Raw genomic sequence first — 3,585 nt, 5'->3', positions numbered from 1 at the left:
GAGTGTTCCTAACTTCATGTGGGTTCTAACTTTATGATGTTTTTGGATTGCGTGCCCCTCCAGTCATATGCGTTTTCTTGGGGCCAATCTACCAGTACTATTGTGGGTTTGCTGCCTATCTGTGGGACTAATCTGGGTTTTTCCTGTTTGTGTGTTTGTCCTGCTGGTTACGTGCCAACCCCACCATCCATAGGCACACCATAGGTATGTACTAATACCACATACATAAAGTGACCTTTAATCGACCAATGCACACAAACTGATATCACCCATTTTTTAAACTTACCCATAAATCAATAGGCATTTTTCATTTACATGTATCCTCCATCCAAATGCATAATCATTTATCTACTCATCCATCTACTTGCACAAATTCCACATTTATCAAAATAAACTCATAAGCTATTTAACATCTCGCTCACTCAATTGTCTACCGACTCACATTATCATCCACTTTTTGATCTATCTACTCATGTATCACTGCAGCCATTTTCTCCCACATGTAACATAACATACCATAACATAGCATGTGATTATTATACTACACTATCCATGCTTAACCGATTAATCAGTAAACCATCCCGGCACTTACCAACAACCATACTGAAACATAAACATTGGAAAGGCAAGGTTGTTTGCACAGCTGATGCATGTGATGCTGCTTCTGTTATATGAGAGAGGAGGCTTCACAGTGCTTAATCTGAGCCGGCACTTTCTGGTCCTGAGCACCAGCACTTAATTGGTTTCCAGTGCTCGGCACCGACACCTACTTGTCAACGCCATACTTAGGGCAGTCTGCCACATGGTGGCGATGCTTATGTAATTTAGAGATGAGCAGTACAACCGTTGTTTAGGAAAACAATATACATTAAAAAAATGCTCATACCTGCCTCCCTAGCTATTCCTTCAGCTTTGGGGACCTGGAATAATCTGAAATGTTGCATTTACATGCGAGAGAGATGGTTAGTAGTTGTTTTGGCAGCAATGACAAGGGAGATGATTGGTGCAAGCTGCAGTGGCTTGCTGGTCAGAGCCCTGGCACTTACAATTTTACAAATTAAGCACTGCCTGATGCCTCCTGAGCCTAATCTGATCTGTGACAGTAGGAAACTTACACTGCTGCTCTAGTATAATAGATTTCATTGCTTTTTTGTATCTGTGCCTGTTCTGCGGAGGAAGAAAACTTGCACTTCTGTATCTGTTCCATGAACCTGCACTGCTAATGTCTAACAATACCTGTAGTGTAAGGGATGATGTGTTATACGGTTTATGTGAGTTGGAAATCTTGTTAACTGATATACATACTGTCTCTGTTCTGTTAGAGAGGCAGACCTTCACTGATAATCCTGATTATGTGAGTGGCACTTTTACTGCTGATAGTGTGCTGTACCTATTTTGTGAGGGAGGGAAGCTATACTGAAGATGCTCTTTCACATTTCAGAAACATTAATCTCACCAACTGCTGTGTATCTAAACATGAGTGTGAGCATCCACTGAGTGTCCTTGAATTTTTTGAAAACCTGTGGGAAGGGTCTCAGAGAAAGTTTACTGTGCATTTCTGTGTTTCCAAGGGTATGAAGGGGCGAGGTGATGGTACTTAAACAGCAATTTGCGAAAAACACTCTTTTACTTTTATTTTAACATAACAATTCTGAATCTGTTTGCCTTCATAACATATAGGAATAGTCTAGAAAATACAAACATAATTTCAAAATCATCATTGTAATGCTTTTCTCCAGATGATTTTGTGAAGCCACATTTTTGATGATTAGCGAAGACTTAGCGTCAGGCAACACAAATCACTATTTATACTCATATACACTTGAGAATATTTTGTGTTTGTTTTATTTGCAATAACAATATTTTAGCAATCAGCCTTTAAAAAAGTGAAGTTAACATGTCCTTGAAGCTGTCAGATATTTTCTGATAAACACATATTGCCTATTGCATTTTCACCTATATTCACATGCAATGTGATGCACATTTCGAAAAGCACTTAAGAGTAGAATGTGTGTGCTTATGTTTGGGGCCTTAGTTTTCTCAAGGCCTCTTTGACATCCTTATTCCTCAGGCTATAAATCAGAGGGTTCAGCATTGGAATTATCACTGCGTAAAACACAGATGCCACCTGGTCCTGCTGCATAGCATATTTTGACTGAGGTCTTAAGTACATAAATATAAGAGTACCAAAGCATAAAATGACGCATACAAAGTGGGAACAGCAAGTAGAAAATGCTGTCCATCTGCTTTCAGAAGATTTGACCTTCAGTATGGTGTAAATAATGTAAGCATAAGAGATAAGTACCAGGGCTAGGGGACCTAAAATGAGGCCACCTGTTACAAAAATTAGTAGTGCGACATTAAGAGAGATGTCAGAGCAGGAGAGCTTCAGGAGTGGTGGCACATCACAATAGAAATGAGTGATTATATTAGAGTCACAGAAAAACAACTTTAGAAGACAAAGGAGGTGAAGCAGAGAATGAGCGAAGCCTGTTACATAAGCTGCGCCCACAAGGTATGCACAAGCTTTTTTGGTCATAATAGTTGTATAAAGCAATGGATTGCATATAGCAACAAACCGGTCATAGGACATCCCTGCTAGTATGAACACCTCCACACTCCCCATGGCTCCAAATAAAAACATTTGTGTCATACATCCAGAAAATGAAATCGTTTTTTTGCTTGATAAGACATTTGCCAACATATTGGGTGTGATGACAGTGGAGTAGCAGACATCTACAAAGGACATGTGAGAGAGTAGGAAGTACATGGGAGCGTGAAGATGAGCAGATATCCTAATCAAAGTGATTATACTGATGTTGCTCAGTACTGTGATAACATAGACAAGAAGAAAGAAGACAAAGAGGGGGAGCTGGAGCGTTGGGTCTTCTGTGAGACCGAGTAAGATGAATTCTGTCACTGAGGTCCTGTTCATTTCATTTATTGGTCTGGATGATGAAGAAAGAAAGAAGAAGATGTACATGTTATGAGACACTTTATCTGAAACAGATTAACAAACTTAAGACAATGAATTCTGCATATACCATAACAGCTTTTATGCAGGGGAAACAATTAAATGTATTGCTTGCATCCACATTTAGGGCCTTATTAAGAGTTTGGTGGTCCTCCTGCGGCACCACCACCATGCCATCCGCAGGAGGACCACCGAGCCTGTGGTGCGCCTGTCTGCTGTATTATGAGTGTATGCCATGTTGGGCGGACGTGCTGTGGCAGTCTCATGATCGTGGCCTGTTAGGCTCTTAGGAGAGTTCAACTTGCAAAGCGTGAGAGCACTGACTGCTAGTTCCTGCATGGTGCGACACGCACCATCTCATGCACGCCACACCATGCAGGAATGAGGGGGCAATTCCAGGGGGGCACAACATGTACCCCCCTGCTTGAACCCCCAGAGCAAGAGGCAGCAGGGGGCCCTGCTAGGGCCCCATTACTTGCCTCTCTGCTATCCTTTTCATGGTGTTCTCGCTGCCATGAAATGAGCCATGGGCAGGCAACTCCTAATATGCTCTGTGGTGCTGCAGTGGCACCGCCAGTCTATTAGTGCTGCCGACTGCCGCACCACTTCTG

At 41.8% G+C, this 3,585-nt stretch overlaps 1 protein-coding gene across 1 annotated transcript; it reads right to left on the bottom strand.

The window, feature by feature from the left end:
- Positions 1-211: 211 nt before the first annotated feature.
- On the bottom strand, positions 212-2,938 carry LOC146853862 (olfactory receptor 8D1-like). Its single transcript, XM_085650947.1, has 2 exons — positions 2,029-2,938; positions 212-246 (listed from the first exon to the last, which is right to left on the bottom strand). The coding sequence occupies exons 1-2, from the start codon at positions 2,933-2,935 to the stop codon at positions 212-214; spliced, it is 942 nt and encodes a 313-aa protein (XP_085507073.1). The 5' UTR covers positions 2,936-2,938.
- Positions 2,939-3,585: the final 647 nt, after the last annotated feature.

The sequence above is a fragment of the Triturus cristatus genome, chromosome 4_1 (assembly GCF_964204655.1).
Source record: "Triturus cristatus chromosome 4_1, aTriCri1.1, whole genome shotgun sequence".
Classification (NCBI taxonomy): domain Eukaryota; kingdom Metazoa; phylum Chordata; class Amphibia; order Caudata; family Salamandridae; genus Triturus; species Triturus cristatus.
This window is presented reverse-complemented; position numbering and strand designations above follow the sequence as displayed.

Bases quoted from the DNA above. Each gene is read 5' to 3' on its own strand.
- LOC146853862 (XM_085650947.1), bottom strand. From the start codon at position 2,935: ATGAACAGGACCTCAGTGACAGAATTCATCTTACTCGGTCTCACAGAA. The intron at 247-2,028 runs CCCAAACATAAG...TTGTGTGCATTG, and splicing joins GGCCTTGAGAAAACTAAGGC to GTCGATTAAAGGTCACTTTA.